Here is a 20,135-nt window from a genome sequence, read left to right as displayed (position 1 = left end):
CCTGAAAAGACGAGTGGCAACCGAGCTAGAAAATCTAGACTGATTTGGGTTGTGAGGCCCGCTTCCCAACGTCGCCTAAGGAGAACCGCAGACTTTTTTTACCGATTACCATTATTCCTGCTCCCCTCCGAAGCGAAGAATGAAATAAAGCCAGAAAAGTCGATCAAAAACATTTAAGTTGAGGTTCCCTCTACCTATTTCTACCTCTAGGGAGAGAACGAAGAGCCTCCTCCGGGAGCGGCCTCTCTATGGTAAAGGGCAACCGGAAGTGGCTCCTCGGATGGTTCCGGTGACCCGAGGCGCAACAGCTGGCGCCGTATCCGACTCCCCTCGTCACTGCCTGAGCTATGGCGGGCACGGCGCTGAAGCGGCTGATGGCGGAGTATAAACGTGAGTGGGGAGGCGAGGGCAGGCGCCCACGTGGTCTGTCTCTGAGGGAGAGGCGGGAGCTACGAAGCGGCGTCCCCTCCGGCCGTTTCTCCGGGCTCCGTTGCTGGGGGTGGCGGTGGGGCTGGGGGGTGGCAGTCCCGGCCGGCTTCGGAACAGTGCTTCCGAGTCCCTTGGCCGTTGCTCCCCTCACTCCTCGTCGAGCTCCTCCGTCCAGTCACGCCAGTCTCTGGCACCCCGGGCCAGGGCAGACATTCATCAGGCGCAAGGGAAACTCCTTTCGCTGTGAAATTGGCTTTGGCTTTTGGGGACTGAACTGCCCCTAAGCCCCCACATCAGTCCCCTGTATGTGGAAATCTGGTGCGTCGAGAGAGAAGAGTTTCTCTTCAGGGGTGGGGAGCCTGCAGACCTCCAGACGTAATTGGGACTCCAGTGCCATCAGGCCCGCCCAGTATAGTCAATGGGAATTGTAGCATAGCTGTCAACTTTTCCCTTTTCTTGCGAGGAATCCTATTCGGAATAAGGGAATTTCCCTTAAAAAAGGGAAACATTGACAGCTATGAGTTGTAGTCCAACATTGTCCGCAGGGCCACGGGTTCCCCATCCCTTGGTTTACTCTATATAGTAGTATTCTCCTTGACATGGTTTTTTTGTGTGTGTGTGCAAAAGGTGTGGGGTGTTTTCTTTAGGTGGTATATCAATTTCCGAAGTTTATATTTGAAAAACAAAACAAAATTTTCATAATGGCATATTGTAATAAGCACTACTGTCTGAAGTGTTAGCCACGCAGCCGAGACTTCAGCACTTGCTTCTCTTTTGTGTCTGAATTAGACAGCACCAAACAGGGGGTTCTGCTTTGCTGTTCTATTTAAGAACTTGAACAGAAATATGAGAGTTAGTTTTTGCTGTGTGGAAGGTGTTTTGTTTGGTCATTCAGTTACCAGTGTGTAAGAGAACTTGGAATGATGATGCCAAAAAGAAGGTAATATTTTTCATATAGACTGCTTAGGAAGTCTACAGTAGACAAACCTAGTGCCATATTAGCTAATCATGAGAAACCCTTAACAGGGCTGTCAGCTACGGTTGCTGCAGTCAGCTATGTATCCCAGTGTTTGAAATTTCCCCAGGTGCATGGCATCTCCAAGTAGGACTAAAAGAGGCTCCAGCTCTAAGTTCTGGAAAGATGCTGCTCATTGAGTATTGAGCTCAATAGATCAATGATCTTACTCTGCATAAGGCAGTTTCTTGTGTTTCTTGCAGCAGAGCCTATGGGAAAGCGCTAGACTTAGGGGGGGAAATCCTGTTAATATAGCAGTCTTGTCAAATTTATATCATTAGGTGTAAAGGTAAAGCTACTTTCGTGTGTTTAACTCTGAATGGTAGTATATAAACACAAAAATTTACAAATACATGGCTCACTTATGTGGGATGGAAATTTCTCCAGTGCTTTATTTTCCACAGAAAATTTTCTGTTTCGTAACTTTAACAGTAACAGTGAATAGAGGCCAACTGCAAAAGCAGTACAGTATTAAGCAAGTTTGGTTGTTTCAGTACATTTTTTTAGCTTTGTTTACTAAATACAAGTAAAATAAAGGTGCTAAATAAGACCACTCTCTAAGGCATCAGTTAGCTTTCCAATGCAAGTTAGGGTAATTTGCAAATGAAATTCATTTTTCCTGGGGGAAAACATTAAATATTCATATGATTTTTAATTGTATTTTAATAGATTATATTATGTCTTACATTGTATTTTATTGCATTACAGTTTGAATTCTATGGAGTAAATATACAAAATAGATATGAAATAAAGGGAACAACAAAAAGACAATTAAAAAATCATACAACATCTACCATAGCACATGATAATTGCTTCCATAGGCAGAAAAATCATTAAGTAGTCTGCCAAGACCCTCAGCAGTCTTCAAGTAGTCCATGGTGGGGGGGAGTTTGAGAACCACTTTTTTTAAAACAATCATTTGATGCTGATATTTGCATCTTCTCCACTAGAGAGAGCAATAACTCCTCTTTTCACTCCTGTTCACTTTTCCTGTCCTCTTCTCCTGCCATCATCTCACATTCTAGATCTTATTGTTGTAAACAACTAGAAAAGTGGTAAGAATATGCCAGCCTTCCTCAGCCTGTGGCTAATGTGAGTTGCAGTCCAAAACACCCCTGCAGGGTCCTAGGTTTTGGAATGCTGGAGTCGGCATTTGTTAATGAACACTGTGGGTCAGATTCAGCTAACTGGCTCTGCTAGCAGAAGCCCATGCAGGGACTTCTGCTAGCACAACAGGGCTTTTGCCCCTGTGAGCCCCAAGGTTCCCTGCACACAGCCCCCAAATTGGCTTGTAGGGTTGGTCAGTAGAACTCCCAAGAGTAGAGCATGGGAAAGGAGAGAGGAAATTGTTCCACCAGGCAAGCAGAAATGCTTGCACTGATAGAACATGATGTGGAATTCCTTCCAGTTTAGGAACCAGTGATGATCACAGGGTCCAGGTATGGAGAGAGGTTGTTCTTGAGGTATAATAATAATAATAATAATAATAATAATAATAATAATAATAATAAAAAAAATAAAAATAATAAAAATAAATTTATACCCCACCCATCTGGCTGGGTTTCCCCAGCCACTCTGGGCGGCTTCCAACAAAGTATTAAAATACAGTAGTCTGTTAAACATTAAAAGCTTCCCTGAAGAGGGCTGCCTTCAGGTATTGCAGTCCTGAGCAATTTAAGGCTTTATAGGTCACAACCAGCACTTTGAATTAGGCCCACAAACTAATTGGCAGCCATCGCAGTCCTGTATCCTGTTCTCAGAGTGGTCAACCAGATGCCTCTAGGAAGCAGGCAAGCAGGACCCAAGCCTGACAGCAACAGTGGTTTCCAGCAACTGGTATTCAGAAGCATACTGCTTCCAAAAGTGGAGGGTGAACATTTTAAAGAGAACTGGGTTTCCAAGAAGACTGATAATGCATGTTTACTTGGAAGTAAGTCCAGTTGTATTTGACGAGGCTTATTCCCTTGTGAGTGTGCTTACCCTAACAAGCAAGCAAGCTAAGAAACAAACAAAATAGTAGGATATAAAGTTTACTCTTGTTCTAAATCATTTCCGTGTGTTGAGTTATCTGTTATTGCTGTCAGAAATTATTGTGGCCATATAGATTGTCTTGGCAGAGTATTAAATGCCTTGTTTTTGTGGTATTAATGAATGAACTGAGGAATAATACTTTAAAATATTTATTCTTAATTTTAGAGTTGACCTTGAATCCTCCAGAAGGCATAGTAGCTGGTAAGGAATCCTATTTATTTTATATCTGTATACCTTGAAACTAGAAAACTTTAAATAAAATAATACATTTTGTCTTTAAATAGGGCCTATGAATGAAGAAAATTTCTTTGAATGGGAAGCTTTGATAATGTAAGTTTATAAGCTATTATTCTTTTAAAATTATATCTACATACATTTTGCTGGTGGACTTCAGAGAACAAAAAGTAATCCTGTGTGCATCTTTTAATAAATGGAGTATCAAGTTTAGGGATTCCCCTGAAACAGTTCAGGTTGCATTTATCCACCTGCCAACACAAGTCTTCTTAATACGTTCTGAAAAGATAAAAGCATTGCCAACTTGCAAAGAGGGCAAGTTGTCGAGTTCAATAATAATCTCGTTTTCTAGTCTTAAATGAAACAAAAAGCAATGTTTGCCAACCAAGCAGGCTTCTCCTTTTTGTTGAATTCATATGTGGCCTTTAGTACAGAAAGAACTTAAGAGTTTTGCATGCCACCACACATTCTGGGACAGATTAAGATAATGAAGAAGAGAAATAGTGTTAGTGTCTTGAATTTCACCTAGTTTATTCATAGCCACGTAGGAACAAGAGAGACTTTTCAGCATTGTTCTCTCGCCTACAATGTGTTTTTGTTGTTGTTGTTTTTAATTGAGATGAAACAGGTGGTGAAATTGTTGAGGTCTAGCCAACCTTAGAGGAGTTATTTTCCACGTTTATCTTAACGAGGGTTTGTGCATCCCATTTTCACTCAAAGAGGACCTTGGTTGTTGGAAAGACTTGGGCTTTCTTTACCATAGCCCCAACTTTTGGGGTTTGTCTTATGAAGTTTGCAGATGGCTCAACTTGCCACTGTCAGGGAATGTCTAAAAATGTTTCAGAAATGAAGAGTACAGACAATGGGAACACAAACAATATGACACAAGTCTCAAGATCTAGAATTTCTCTGAAGTCCGGTTTTCCTCTTCTGAAGTGCACTCTTTCTGTGTTATTTGGCAATGTGCTGTATAAAATTTCAGATAGGATCATAGCTCAGGAAAATTGTAGCAGTACAGTATGCATTAAGACACATTGGAAGAAATTAAAATAGTCTGTATACCATTGATCTGGGAGGCTTTTTCTAATGAGAAAGGCGGGTGTTAAAGTAACAAGCTAACTGTTACAAGTTCGCTGTAAGTTTTGATTGTGTGGCCATAGCTGATAGAATAGAGAAACACATGCTTAATTTTGTGCATCAGGCTACCAGTCAAATTGCAATAAAATAAACCAGTGCTTTGGAAGGAAGTGTGGCCAGTATACAGCAGGGTCATTTTTTTGAAGTTCTTAAATACCAAATGTTATTTTCTGCCTTGTAACACACATGTACACATGGAAAGAGTACTTTGAACATTTTTTCAAGGAATTTGTGTATCAGCATCTTCCCTTCCCACTGTAGTGGAGGTGTAATCAAGGGCTGCGTTGATAATGAGAGTGCCTAATTTATGAGTGGCACCAATAAAGATTAAGCTAATAATAATGAGGCATCTCTGTTTATTTACTTTGGTCCTCTGTATTAAAGGCTCAGTTTGGAAGAACTACAGAGCTGTAATACTTTCATGATTTCTGAAAAATTTAATTCTATGTAGATGTGAATATCAAAGTGTAGAGTCTGAAGTTTCAGGAGTGAGATTAGAAGGGTGATAAGAATGACTGCTATTCAGACATACCAGAAATACCAAGCCTTGCATTTCACGATGAAAAGTAGTATTGCTGAAACATGATAAATTGAATATTTTCAGTGTGGCTAAAGCTGAAAAGAAACACTGGTTGGCATCTGATCCTAATACACTTACGTGGAACAAGACCCAATGATTTTAGCAAAAAAAAATCTTATTTAGTTTTGCTGTGTCCATCTCATGGCCAGTAGTATGTCCACTTTGGTAAAACTATGCTTGTTTTTAGGGCCTGAAAACAAGTGCTGTGATCTTGTGCACAATTTCTAAAGCAAATAAATGCTCACCTTTGATCTTGTCACATCAAAAGTGCAAATAGGCAGTGTTAGATAATGGGAATACATAAAGACTTCCAGCTTCATACCGTGTGAGTGCTGTGTTGCGTAAATCAATTAACTTGATATGTGAGATTAATGTATTTTCTCTCTCTTATCAGGCTATTCTCACTTAGCTTTATTAACTTCAAAACGGATGGCATTTGAAAACTGTTAGTGCTCATTATCACAACAGTTTACCCCACTAAAATGATACAAAAGTATTCATTGTTAGAACTTGGCTAGCCTAAAGGCTGCTCTTAAAAATAACAAGTACAAATTTAAGCCAATATTTCAAAAAGCTGTCTAGAAATGTAATTATATTTCAGTTTAGTGTAAATGTTTACTTCATTGTGGAATTCCCCTTTGTGCATTGTAAGATTTTGGGAGCAGGGATTGCAGCTGCTTTCATAAAAATTGGAAAAAAACACACAAATGTGCTTAAAAACAATTATTATAGCATTAACTGACCTCCCATAAGTGTTTGTTCTTTTGTTCCATATGTTTATGTGAAGGTTTTCTACCCTTTTATTTTCTGTAATTGTATGTTACTCTTATAATGTTTTTGCTTATGCTCTAAGATACATGTAACTTTATGGCTGTTTGTCATAATATTTTTATGTCATGCGTCACTGAAAATCAAGACACCACTAACTTTTAAAAACTTCAAAGTTTTTCTTACATATTGAACTACATGTGAATGGTGTTTTAAGAAATAAGAGCCCTGCTAGGACCCCCTCAAGTCCAGCACTCTGTTAACCAGAAGCCTATGGGAAAACCATAAGCAATACACGAGACTCCTCAGGACTACCAGCAATGGGTATTTAGAAGCATATTGAATTTGTCTATCCGCTCTTTAAAGCCAATCATATTGGTGGTCATCACTACATCTTGTTGCGAATTCAATAGTTTAACTATGTGTTGTGTGAAGAACTACAGTCGTACCTTGGATCTTGAACGCCTTGCGAGTCAAACGTTTTGGCTCCCGAACGCCGCAAACCCGGAAGTAAGTGTTCCAGTTTGTGAATGTTCTTTGGAACCCGAACATCCAACACGGCTTCCAATTGGTTGCAGGAGCTTCCTGCAGCCAATCGGAAACCATGCCTTGGTTTCCAAACGTTTTGGAAGTCAAACGGACTTCCGGAACAGATTCCGTTCGACTTCCGAGGTACCACTGTACTTCCTTTTGTCACTCTTGAATTTTCCAACATTCAGCTTCATTGAATGACTCTGGCTTCTAGAAGTATGGGAGAGGAAGAAAAAATCTCTCACCACCCAGGCATCATTTTATACAGTTCCAACAGGTCGTCCCCCCATTCACCTTTTTATAAACTAAAAAGCCCCATACGTTGTAACCTTTCCTCATAGGGAAGTTGCTTCAGCCCCTTGATCTTTCTGTTTGTACTTTTCTGCGCTATAGTTTATATTACTGTATTGCACTTAATTATCAGCAACCATTACGTACTGAGAGCTGGAAGAGTGATATACAGTCTGTAACATGTGAATACTTGCTCAGTGTCGCTATTTTAAAGTTTATGGGGGTAGGGTGGAGGAAGTATTAATGTTTAACCCCTTAGAAATTGTAGCAGTAAAACTACCTAGACTTATTTATTATCACATTTAAAATGTAGCAAGGAAGCCTAGTGGGAACCGTGCTTAGATTAGGAAAAACTTTTCTGTACAGGTTTATCATTAAGTAGTGAATTTATGATGTGCTATAGATCTAGGTGTCTGAAAGTTGTGTGCCTAATGGCTGATCCAAGGTTTTTGTTTTTATTAATACTACTTATTTGTAATGCTTATTTGTAATGTAGTGCTCTGGTCCATGGGGTCATGAAGAGTTGGATTGAAAGTATTGGTATGTTCCTGCTAGTTCCCATAATGCTAGACAAAGAAGGGAGGCATGCTATTTCTCTTCTCCCAGAAGTGAGTAGCTTTTCTTGTTTAATATCAAAGAAATAGCTTAGATTGGGAAATGGTAGTTGCCTTACAAATAAAAGGTAATCATCAACTTTGATCCAGAAAGATCAACTGCCCAGGAAAATAATTTGTTATTCTAGGACCAAAAAACATCCATTTGGTTCCAGTCTAAATATGCAAATGATATATTTTTTTAAAAAATACCTAATTGCATCCTACAATGCCATAATAGGAGACATTAAGCATGTATTTTGCTTTTATGGTGGAAGCTATATCATTTCTCCCTACTATGGTGACAGAGGCAATTTCCACGTGGGGAATGTTGGTTCAGAATGTTGCTTTGATAGTTCTGTGCTACCTAATATGGAGTCAGAGTACTGGAAAAGTTCTAACTTAGAACTTGCTCCCAGCACCTGGGAAGCTGAAATAATTTTTTCTGCTACACGCGCATAGAAATAGTGAAATAACTGGCACAGCCTTATTTAATTTCACTGTTATACCCTAACTTTTAAACAAATACTCAGGGTATATTACAAGCAAAATAAAAGCAATGAAGAATGATAAAAAATAAATTGGAGCTAAATCAAAAGTATAAAAACAAAGTTACAAAGCTGTTACTTTTTATATAAATAATTTATTATCATTATGATTTAGACTTCTTCTTTTGTAGTAACTTGGAATGCATGCCAAATATCTTCTACTTCAGTGAATAGAGCGTTCATCAATTTTCATTCTTAATAACATAGATTATGGTTCCTTTAAGAGGTTAAGGTACCTTACACTTCTAGTTTGCCTATAATAGCAAAAGTTACTGCCCCATTCATATACATAAGGCTTACATTTGCAATTTCTAACACCTGCTATATCCATGCTGTTGTCTCTTTGGACATTCACAGTACAGCAGAAATGCTTTCTGCTAGGGCTTAAGGGTTGTATCCAGCTATACGCTGAATAGACCCATTTAAATCAGTGGACCTTAGTTAGCATGACTTGGATACAACCCAGAGTGAGCAACATAAATCTCATTATAAACAGAGGAACCTATATATATATATATATATATATATATATATATATATATATATATAATCTGTTCAGAAGTAAGTTCCACTGAGATTGGTGGTTTCCCCCCAGGTAAAGTATGGGATTGCATCCTGCCCAGACCAAGGGAAGCATAGAGGAAACTTCAGGTGATTGAGGATCAAAAAACACTGTTCTTGTAAGCAAATAAAGGTTCTTCTAAAATAAAACATCTAAACATAGCACTTGTCAAAATTGCCTATAAACTTTGTTCAGGAGTGCTCAGAGCATATAATAGTGTTGCAAGGCCATCCCAGTCCAGGAATCACAAGTGGGTAGAGTGATAGAGTTAGTATAGTCTTGTTGCTTGAGTGTTGGATCTGAATGTGAGAACCAGCATCAAATCCTTGCTCAGGCATGAAACTCTCTGGGTGGTCTTCGACAAAAGCACAGAAATTAAAGGGTGAAATAAGGCCCTCCAAGGGGTTCTGCTCAATGCACTTAAGCTATATTAGGTGAACAGATTGGAAAGAAGAACCTGCTCTGTTTTTGGAAGGAGAAATGTGTAATAGTGAAGTTCTACTTGGCTAGACTATGATGGCTCCAAGATTTTTTTTGCCAAGGTGATTGTTGAAGAAAAAAAGGAGGGGGGATGTTTTTGTTTTCTAGAGGAGGAGGAGAAGAAATATGCTAGAAGTGACACTGAGAAAAAATGAGAGGCACAGGTTGTGCATTTGTAGGAGGGAAATAAAATAACAATAGAGAGGTAGCAAAGGTTGAAACTCCTACTTCTAATACTTACTACTTATGAGGACTCTAATTCTGAAATTCAGCCCTATGTTTGTTGTTCAGCAGTGCTCAAAAACACAAGTTCATTACTGTCCAGAAAAGCTATCGGCATACAGATGGAAGTTTCCACTTTGAATGATTTAGCTTGCCAAAAATTATGGTCAGTGCTTGGTGTGTATGTAACCCCATTTATAATCTGGGTGTGCACCTTGGGTATACTTACCTTCAAAGTCTGAAGTCTGGCCAGCATGCACATCCTAACTGCGTATCCTGAAGTTGCTTTTATTACTTGAGTTGTTGTGTTAAAATCTAACATGCACATCTTTCCATCAGACCATTATAGAAATAATAAACATTGGTTATACAATGCCTCGCAAATGGCAGTTTCTGACACTTTTGTCCATGCATTATAATAGTGTCTTCAAAGTAGCAAGATCAAGCACCTGTAGGCTATATCTCTTGACGTGCAGGCACTAAAATCTGGAACATGCCTTGGAGACAGATTGAGCATAATTGAATAAACACACCCTGGTAATTAAGCAGTGTTGTGACCTTCCTAGTAATTTAATGTGCAAGCTTTGATTTCTCTCCCTTTCAGCTTCTTGTTTTAGGTTAGAGAGGATGTGAACAAGTTAACTCTTTATAATCAAGGCTTCCTTCTAAGGAAACAGCATGAAGTTTTCAGTACACATTGGGTTTCACTGTGTAGTAAAGCGTTGTAAATAAGCTCACCAAAGTTACTTGTCTAATATTTTGTTTAAGTGGCACAGAAAGTAGGGTAAATGTGCTTTCCACAAATTGGGCTGGCACTTAACATATGGAGCTGAGGGACAAGCTTCTTGTCTTCTATGACAAGCTCAGAAAATTAACAAACAGGCTGAGAACAGCTAAAGAGACCTGGCCCTTCTTTGCCAGCCCACTCAGTCGCTTGCATGGAATTTCTTGTCACCTGTGGTTTCCAGTCAAGGTGTTGGGAGAAACAGGACCAGTTTAGTACCTATGGTGGCCCATGCTGAAGCACCTTCTGTAGAAGTGGTTACCATCCAGCATGGAAGCTCGCATGCTGTTAATTAGCTATGACAAATCACCAGTTGTAGAATGGCAAGCAGACGAGTGTAGGGCTGTGTGGACTGGGCAGAGTTGTCTCTGATGGCCTCTTGCAGAGACCAGCAGGAAGCCCCCAGATGGGTCTTTTCTAGGGAGGGAGAAGGGCTAAGGCAGCCCATGACCCATTGGAAACTGAGCTTGCTGCTCTATGTCATGTGATAGCATTGAGCCTAATCTGGGCCTGATCACTTGGTTGCAAAAGCATAAGTGTAAGAATAGTGTGTCAGAAAAGCTGTATCCTTACTATTAGGTGAGAAAACAGGGCTTCTGATTCTCTCTTTTTGCAGTGAAAGTTGAGTCAAGTAGTAGCTTAGTTGTAGTATTTAGTGATGCATTTCCATTGAGAATAACTTAGCACTCACCCCCTGCTGCCAAAAAAATCACTTTCTTAACCTGGTATTAGGAATCAGACCTTCAATATTGGATGTTACAACTTTAAAACAAAACAAAACAAAACAAAACACAATAATAACCGAGAGTTAATTCTATTTCATATTTATAGTTGCAGGAGTACAACTGTATACAGCTTATATATGTAAAGACCCCAACAGGTGGAGTGATTTAAACTGAGGCTATTTTAAATCCCAAATTATATATGAAGTTAGGTGAGGGGCAGGTGGAGATGCTGCTGTCCATGTACAGTTGGATGCTGCATTAGAAAGATAAATGTAAGCCCAGCCAAATAGGGCTTGCCATTACTGCTGATCAGCTGATTGGTGGTAACTTCAAACCCCACTGGGATAAACTTCAGATTTTTCTTCCTAGTGTGCTTGCCATAGTACAAAGGAAAAAATGCCTCGTAGTAATGACATGTGGGCAGGCCCTGAGAATGGGGGAACTCAGGATCTGGCCCACTTGTTGTTTAGTCGTTTAGTTGTGTCCGACTCCTTGTGACCCCATGGACCAGAGCACGCCAGGCACTCCTGTCTTCCACTGCCTCCCACAGTTTGGTCAAACTCATGTTGGTAGCTTCGAGAACACTGTCCAACCATCTCGTCCTCTGTCGTCCCCTTCTCCTTGTGCCCTCCATCTTTCCCAACATCAGGGTCTTTTCCAGGGAGTCTTCTCTTCTCATGAGATGGCCAAAGTATTGGAGCCTCAGCTTTACGATCTGTCCTTCCAGTGAGCACTCAGGGCTGATTTCCTTAAGAATGGATAGGTCTGATCTTCTTGCAGTCCATGGGACTCTCAAGAGTCTCTTCCATCTGGCCCACTAGCTGGATCCAATTCTCCACTGCCATAGCATGCAAAGTGATGCAAGTTATCCTCCTGGGGTCATTTAATTATTCCAAATATGCATGGCGGTTAAACAGCCATTAGTTAACTGTCCATTGTGGAGGAAGCAAGTGGTGGTGACCCCGGCAGCACAGGCTTCCCCTGCTTCTTTAGCCTTGGTTCTTGAGTATGATTGCTGACTCAATAAGTCATCTGTGGCAGTGCCAAATGTACAGCTGCATCAAAGCACTATGACTATAACATCAATTATAGTTTATCATCAACTTATTTATGTTTAGGAAAATATATATAAACCATCCACTCATAAAATAACCAGGTGGTGTACTACAATATATACACATAAAATCAACATGCAATAATCGTAAAACTGACTCGCTCATTTTGGCAAAATCTAAACAACTCCTTGGGTCTGTCAGCATAAAAGATATTCAAGAGCTCCCTGAAAGTTAGCAGCAAGGGTGCTTGCCAAATCTCTACTGGATTACATCTTGGATATCCTCTTGAAGATTGATCTGTTTGAAATGGAGAATACGCTCCTAAATAGTTTATAGTTATTCAATTCATGCAGTCTGGAAACTACTTCCATGTTTTCATTGCATGTATCTACTAATCTAGAGACTTCCTTGTGCTGCTGAAATACTTGATTACCATCAACTTTCATTTTTAGTAGCTGATATTTTGGAACTAGTTTGAAAGTGGTGCCAACTGTTTCCATGCTGCATAGATGTAATGTTTCTTTTGTTTCAGGGGCCCAGAAGACACATGCTTTGAGTATGGCGTTTTCCCTGCTATTCTGAGTTTTCCTCTTGATTATCCTTTAAGTCCTCCAAAGATGAGGTTCACATGTGAGATGTTTCATCCCAACAGTAAGTTCTACCAATAGGTGCCTTTATATTTTCTACATGGGTAAAGCATGTCATCAAGTCCAGCTATCTAGAAAAAGCTTGATGGACCCTTAAAACACTTCGGCTATCTTCAGCAGGAGCTACATATTATCTGGACCTACCCTTTGATTTTTGTTGTTGTTCATTATTACACAATTAGAGAACTATGTACTTAGTCACTGGTTAACACCTTTTAACTATGTTTTACTCGTAAGCCACTTTGAATTGTGGTACAAAATAAAGCAAAGTACAAGATGTGATCTTCTGTATACCATTTACCCTTAATGTCAGTAATTTCATAATGTAAAATGCCCTGAAATAGAATGGAGGAGATAGAAGGGCTGAGCTAGCCTGGGATCTGATGGAACCTAAGCTGGTCTCACTGCCATCACATGATAGGATCAGCAACCTTGCTTCCCCATCTGAACTTCTGCCCTATCCACCTGGTGTCCACAAAGTCCTGTTGGTAGGGGAGAGGAGAGGTTTGAATTACAGCCTGAGATTACAAATACTTGACATAGAGATTTACTGATTGATTTAGTTCGTCAGTAACTCCATTTCTGGTGATATTTTGTCTTTGTTTTCCCAACTGATAACAGTAACTAGTTGACCTCTGCATAATTCCCATTGTCTTAAAAGAAAAAATCACAGGGTTGAGACCTCCTTTCTGAATTCCATGTCGTTAATACCAGGAGAGCATTATAGGCAGATTGATAGGTACCATGAAGTAGCAATTGGAGAAGAAGAACAATGATGCCCACCAAAAGCATGAACCAGATTCAATTAAATAGTTGTTCTGGTGGGAATCTGTGCAATGAGTCCCACTAGTGCAATGGGGCTTTTTGCCCCCCTCCACCTCCTAAATCAGCTCTGCAGAGCATGAGTTAACAGTGTAATGTTGGAAAATGTCGATCAGTTCTCTTACCTAGGCAGCTATCTTTCCACAAGGGCTGACATTGATGCTGAAATCCAGCATACAGTCTGTGAGTGCAGCTTTCTCCGGATTGAAGCACAGAGTGTTTGAGGACCGGGACGTTAGCAGGGAAACCAAAATGCTTGTTTACAAAACTATTGTACTACCAATCTTACTGTATGCTTGTGAAACATGGACCACTTGTAAAGGCCATTGCCACTCTTCAAAAGATTCCATCAAAGGTTCTCTCTGAAATTTTTTACATATCACTTGGGGGGACAGGTAAACTAATGCCAGTGTACCATAAGAAACAAAGATCACCAGTGTCAAAGCAGTGATTCTTTAACATCAACTTCGTTGGACTTGTCATGTTGTTCAGATGCCTGATTTTTGTCTTCCAAAGCAACTACTCTTAAAAAATGGAAAGCATAATGCTGGTGGTCAACAAAAGAAGTTTAAAGGCAAATCTTTAAAAATGTAGTATAAACACCGACAATTGAGAGACACTGGCCTGCAAGTGCTCCAATTGGAGAACAGCCTTTAGTAAAAGTGTCATGGACTTTGAAGACTTTAAACTCAGGACGAAAGGGAGAAACATGCTAAGAGAAAGGTACATTTGGCAAACCCTCACCTTGATCAACTCCTGCCCGGAAACCTATGTCCTCACTGCAGAAGGACATGTGGATCCAGAATTTGCCTCCACAGTCACTTATGGACTCACTCTTAAGACCGTGTTCATGGAAGACAATCTTACTCGGCTGCGAGTGATCACCAAAGAAGGAGAAAGAAGCAGCAGCAGCAGGGCACGAGAGGGGAGATGGTTCCATCTGACAAGCAGAAATGCTTGCACTAACAGAACAATTGTATTAGCATGATGTTGAATTCAACTCTGTGTGATTAACTCTCTTTTCATGTATTATTTCCCCTAAGTTTGACTATTGGGACTTTCAAAGCACATCATCTTTGCCTCTTCTATTCATGTTCCTCCTCTACAGAATAGAGATCCATCAAAGTCTTCTCTCCCTTTCCCTCAGTTATGGATAGACCAACAACAACCATTCCCTACCCTAAGGCTGTAATGAGGGAGTAAACACAGTAACCTATATATAGCACTTAACAAGTTTCAAACTTGCACAGAAATTAGCTGAAGGGGAGATTTGAAAATGTGCCTGGCAGCTTTCTACCACCCGTTTCACTCTGCTGTTATTTTGGGTGGAGAGTAGCTGGACAAATGGAAGAACAACTCTGGGGGGCATGAGAGAGAAAATAAAAGTGAAGAGCCAAATCTCTCTCCCAGTCAGTTGGTTAGAAGAGCAATCCCAATTTATATATATAGCATGGTCTTTCTCCATCTCATTCAAAGTGAAAAACAGTAAAATGGCACAAAACACTAGTGCAAGGCAGAATGTTAAAAGTGCACCAAAGGTTTCTTGACTTTAAAAATCTAGCATCTTTTAGGCTGTAGACCTACTTGTTAGGGGAGTATTTTGGGGAGGGGGAACTTGTCCGTCTATTTTAAGACACCTTAAAATAAGAACTAATGTCAGTGTAATCCTATGCACACCTAAGTAAATTCTATTGTGTTATATGATATTTATTCCCAGGTAAAAGGATTAGGATTGTAGCCTAAAATGCATAAATGATGGACAGTGTTTGGACAGAAAGCATGTGGGGAAACATATTACACTGGAGAATTTGGGATCCCTCAGAAATTGATCTATTGACCCCTCCTTTTTATCTAGAAAGATGTGTGTTTTAAGAACATTAGCTCTGTAGTTGCAAAAAGTATACTGTTGCCTCCTAGATTCTTCCGCTTTCTTTCTGTTTTTCTTAAATGACTGTTGTGTAGAGGAGGCTAAAGAACAAAATACTTTTCTTCTCCACAGTTTATCCAGATGGGAGAGTTTGTATTTCTATTCTTCATGCTCCTGGGGATGATCCCATGGGCTATGAGAGCAGCGCAGAACGATGGAGCCCAGTACAGAGCGTGGAGAAGATCCTCTTGTCAGTGGTCAGCATGCTGGCAGGTATGAAACAGCAGTTCATCTCCAAACACTAAGCTAGGAAAGCTGTTCAAGCAGCAACCAATTAACGGGCTGCTAAAATAACAAGAGTTTCAGCAGCCACCTTAGAAGCTGTTTAGCTATGGTTCTCTTTTATGTAGTCTACTGTTCCCTTAGATTTGGCATTGGCTTTTCTTTAAGATAAATTGTGTCTACGAAGAGAAGAAGTGACCAATTTAATCAATGTCTTGCTTCCAGGTAAAGCAGTCCACCTTCCCAAATGTAAGCCTTTATGTTGCTACTTTTGAAGACTGGAGAATAAGGCTGTCACTGGCTACTAGCCACAATGACTATGTTGCACCTACACTGTTAAAGACAGTATGCCTCTGAATGCCAGTATCTGGGATTCGCAGCTGTTGTGCTCAGGATCTTCATGCAAGAACAGAGTGCTGGACTAGATGGGCCTTCGGCCTGATCCAGCAAGGGCTCCTTAGGATGAGTTGAAAATCCTATGTTCAGATAGTTCATTGTTTACCTAAATAGAAGAAAGTTGTTACTCTCCCTCTATGGCAGAGTGCAAGGCAAGCTGATGAACTGCAGTATGTTCAGACGACAAGGGTGAAGAATACTACTCATTCTGGCATTGAAATAGTCATTATTTGAGGTCTTATTTCTGTAAGCCCCTGCGGACATGAATGGTATGTGCTTATGCACATAAACTTTGGCTTAAATAAATCTCAAGGAATTGTGAGATTTGCTTTAATTAAGAAACCACCATTCTACTAATTTGCTGTCAAAACAGCTACAAATTTAACAACAACAACCAAATACCAATTCAAAATCAAACTTATAGGTCCAATTTAAATGAAGATGGAATAGCTCAGACCGTCAAATGTGGGTTGCCAAACTAAATTGTTCAGTTAGCCAGCTTCACAACCTAACCTACAATCCTGGAGTTGTTTTCAGTCCCTATATGTACTGGCAGTTTTCTGTGGCTGTTGATGCCTCAATTCTGCATGGCTGTTGATGCATCAATTCAATTCTGCGACTCCCTTTCTTTAACACTGTGCACATGCAGTTGTGGTATAGTGTAAATACTTAGAAGCCCCATTAAAATATTGGTTGGGTCCGTAATCCATGTATAGAGTCCAGTACATTGTGTATCTTGCAGTTCTGCAAGGTGGTCTAGGGTGCCAGCAATCCTTGGAAGCAGTAGGGGATGAAACTGAAGAGGCAGAGGACCAGTCAGAGTCTTAGGGTGCATTCAAATGTAATGCTAAACCCAATTTTTCTTTTATTTCCCTTTTTCAGAACCGAATGATGAGAGTGGAGCCAACGTGGATGCTTCTAAAATGTGGCGGGAAGACAGAGAGCAGTTTAACAAAATAGCCAAGCAAATAGTCCAGAAATCACTTGGGCTTTAAAAAAAAGGAAGGAACAGACATTTGACAATCATAGTATTTGATCTTTTATCAGACAGACAGATGGCAGTACTCCATGTTGATAGGAAAAAGCAAATCTTGCAAAATTGTTGACTGGATGTCTTAATAACACACACATCCTCTCTCCCCCCTCTCTTCCCTTTTTCTTTACTCTTCTGAGGGCGAGGGATCTCCCTCCACATAAGACATGTAAGTAGCTGCGATACAAGTGGATTTAGTCATAGGAGAAAAGTTGCATAGTGCTGTGGTTTCTTTGCACTAGTGAAAGCATGGGAGCATTGCATAGCGTCTGTGTCTCTTCAGTTATATTTATATTTTCCTAACCCTTTTCAGTGCAGTACTGTGCACTTTCTGGTAATGGGGTTGAGAAGATCTATGAATTAATAACTGCCCAGAACCATGGAAAGCTGCTGAAACACCATTGGACTCCCTTGTCTGGAAATGGAGAAATGCTGTTCTAAGGATGTCTTATTTCATAACTGGATGTAACTTTTGAAGGCCTCAGATTCTCTCCTCCTTAAGACCACAAAGCAACCACACCTGAAGTCAAATGAGAACATAGTTAAGCTGCTGGGCAAGAGTATTTTGAGAGCAAGTGAATTACTGTATCTAATTGAGGTAAATCAGAGAAGAAGTGGCCAGTGTAATCAGTGTCTTGCTTCCAGGTACAGCAGTTAACCTTCCCAAATGTAAGCCTTCATGTTGCTACTTTTGAAAGCCTCCAAGCACTACTGAGTTCCTCTTGAGACATTATTTGAACTTGGTACAACTCCAGAAAGTTTCACAAATAATCCTCATTTCTAAAATGTATTGGTTTTCTTTAACAGCTATCTCTACTCATAAGAGATATACCTTGTATTGCAGCAGAGCAGTCTTTCCAAAGTTAATCTTCAGTCCTCAGCTGACAGCACTTAAACCTAATACAAAGAGTCTGTCTTGAATCTAATGTCACCCAAACTGTATTCCTAATAGAAATCTGGAGAACAAAATCAAGTGTGAATATTATTTGGATTAGCAGGACTTGATGGTATTCAACTTCAGTTACTCTTTTATTTTCCTGAGTGTGCTCTGGGAGGGAATCTTTATCTTGGAAACACTAGACTAAGTAGTACTAGACATCCTCTAGTTTCTTAGACTAGTACCAGGAGAATAAAAGTTATTGCTTTACTTTCTTACTGGCTGTGAACAACTGAGCAGTAAACAGGTTCTTGATGTGTATTTCAAAGCCAGATTATATAGCAGTTGACAACCATTTCTTACTACATCTGTACTACTTTAGAATGCCAAATTTAAAGTTACATGGCAAGAAATACTATTAATATCTCTTGCTTAAGCTTGCATTTTAATTACTTTTATATTGTTTACAATTTAATCAATTTCTGATTGAGAGGGATTATCATTCTCTGAAATTTCATGCATTGAAATTCAATTTCATTATTTTTTTTTACAGTGGCATAATTTCCAGGAAAAATAGCTCTCATAATTTGATTGATCCGCAGCGGAAGCTGAATCTAGGCATTTTTTTTAGCAGCATGAAGCCCTGACCTTACGAGAGTGATTTCCTGTGGGAGTTGTTCCTGAATTAGAAGACCTTTCTACTTTAAAGGGTTTTGAGAAAGAGATGTTACTTTGGGCATGGATTAGGGGAGGATGGAAGTAGTAGTATTTTTCCAAAACAACATCTACAAGTGGTGGTTTTCATGGCAAACGGGAGGTGTTTATTTATTCTACAAGTTATAATTTAGCTGGACGAGTCCAACAAGACAGCAGCATGGAAAGAAGGTGCTCTTTGTTTAATGGTGATCACATATGGGAAAGCTGTCCTGCTCTTACACAGTATTCAAGTGTATTTAAACACATTGTTTTATATTGGACACAAATATTGTCAATGAAAATAAATGCATATTTTCCTTAAAGTACAAAATCACTTGTACTACTGTTTTTGGAATGTCCTACTTTAATACGTACTACATGTGGAACAGAGTGTATTTACCTCGGATTCAATGCCACGATGAGAGAATGTGGGGTCTTTCAGATTGTAGAAAATGAATTGTAGAGTTGGAAGGGACACCCAGGGTCATCTAGTCCAACCCCCTGCAATGCAGGAATGCTGCCCACAATCATCCTTGGGTGGGCCCGAACCAGCAAGAGACATAACAGTGTATTTTTTTGCTCCAAGTGTGACCCACCCTCACTGAAGCACATTTACCTAGAAATAGCAGGACAGATACATACCAGTTTGTAAATAATGAACCTCAGCAATCTTCTGTTTCATCTGGGATTTGATGGGCAAGTGTTTACAGGCAGGGGGGTTAACTGTCTACCACAGGGGTGGGGAACCTCTAGCTCTCCAGATATTGTTGGACTCCAGTTCCCTTCATCTCTGACCATTGGTCGTGCTGGCTGGGACAGATGGGAGTTGGGGTTCAGCAATATCGGGGGCATCTCAAGTTAACCACCCAGCAGCTACAGTTCTTTTCAACCACACACATACATACACTGAGTTCACAACAGAAATACTCAGATATAATTATCTGCACAATTATCAGCTGTGCTGGCTGACCACTATTGAAGACAGATCTGATGAAGAAGAGAAGAGGAGGAGTTTGGATTTCATAATCCGCTTTATCACTACCCTAAGGCGTCTCAAAGCGGCTAACATTCTCCTTTCCCTTCCTCCCCCACAACAAACACTATGAGGTGAGTGGGGCTGAGGGACTTCAGAGAAGTGTGACTAGCACAAGGTCACCCAGCAGCTGCATGTGGAGGATGCGGGAAAGCGAACCCGGTTCACCAGATTACGAGTCTACCGCTCTTAACCACTACACCACACTATGATCCAGCATAGACAGTCTTTTGTTTTCATATAGTGGCCTTAATACTTGTGCAGGTATCTATAGTCCACCTATGGTGGGAAAAACTAGGTAGCGACAGGTCTTTAGCAAGCACCTGCTTTTTGTGGCAAGGTATGAAGCATTTTTTTAGCTTCTTGAACTAATGTCCAATACGTATGTACTATTTCATTATGAGGGGAAATGAGCATGTGTGTTTAACTTACATTGTAGATGGATGAGCTTGCATAACTTAATTAGGAACACTTGAGCCTCTTGTTGTGCTGGCAAT

The 20,135-nt window shown here is 40.1% G+C and overlaps 1 protein-coding gene across 2 annotated transcripts; it reads left to right on the top strand.

Moving 5' to 3' along the window:
* Positions 1 to 207: 207 nt before the first annotated feature.
* UBE2G2 (ubiquitin conjugating enzyme E2 G2) lies at positions 208 to 18,936 on the top strand. Of its 2 annotated transcripts, XM_083443410.1 has the most exons (6): positions 208 to 390; positions 3,641 to 3,676; positions 3,760 to 3,805; positions 12,518 to 12,636; positions 15,454 to 15,594; positions 16,882 to 18,936. In XM_083443410.1, the coding sequence occupies exons 1-6, from the start codon at positions 348 to 350 to the stop codon at positions 16,992 to 16,994; spliced, it is 498 nt and encodes a 165-aa protein (XP_083299536.1). In that variant the 5' UTR covers positions 208 to 347; the 3' UTR covers positions 16,995 to 18,936. The 2 variants fall into 2 exon arrangements, with proteins under 2 accessions (XP_083299536.1, XP_083299537.1); XM_083443411.1 differs by lacking the exons at positions 3,641 to 3,676; positions 3,760 to 3,805 and having other exon boundaries at positions 300 to 390.
* The last annotated feature ends 1,199 nt before the right edge of the window (positions 18,937 to 20,135 follow it).

The sequence above is a fragment of the Podarcis tiliguerta genome, assembly GCF_965153285.1.
Source record: "Podarcis tiliguerta genome assembly, chromosome: 5".
NCBI lineage: Eukaryota > Metazoa > Chordata > Lepidosauria > Squamata > Lacertidae > Podarcis > Podarcis tiliguerta.
Note: the sequence above shows the minus strand (reverse complement) of the source record. Positions and strands in the feature narration are given on the sequence as shown.